This window comes from Eurypyga helias, unplaced genomic scaffold (genome assembly GCF_000690775.1).
Source record: "Eurypyga helias isolate BGI_N326 unplaced genomic scaffold, ASM69077v1 scaffold24263, whole genome shotgun sequence".
Lineage (NCBI taxonomy): Eukaryota > Metazoa > Chordata > Aves > Eurypygiformes > Eurypygidae > Eurypyga > Eurypyga helias.
In genome coordinates, this window is record NW_010240896.1 from 15,535 (window position 1) to 15,740 (window position 206).

At 65.0% G+C, this 206-nt stretch overlaps 1 protein-coding gene across 1 annotated transcript in view; it reads left to right on the forward strand.

Annotated features, from left to right (window-relative positions):
- Positions 1 to 206, forward strand: part of IGHMBP2 (immunoglobulin mu binding protein 2) — a gene marked incomplete at its 5' end in the record, with an annotated part of 19,132 nt that overhangs the window by 15,400 nt on the left and 3,526 nt on the right. Inside the window, 1 exon segment of the mRNA XM_010148595.1 lies at positions 6 to 202. Coding sequence (XP_010146897.1) covers positions 6 to 202 — 197 coding nt within the window.

Below are 206 nucleotides of genomic sequence, written 5' to 3' on the forward strand. Positions count from 1 at the left end.
GGCAGCAACCAAAGCGGAGTGCCGGAAGCCAGAAACGCGGTTCTCCCCGAACGCGAGCGGCCCCGGGAGAGAGAGCCCAGGGACAAAAGACGGCACCGACGGGTTCAAGGCCATGCTGGTGGCCTTCCTGGAGAGCAGCGAGACGCGGTTGGATTTCCCCCCATCCCTCAATTCTCACGATCGGCTGCTGGGTCCCCCGATGGTGC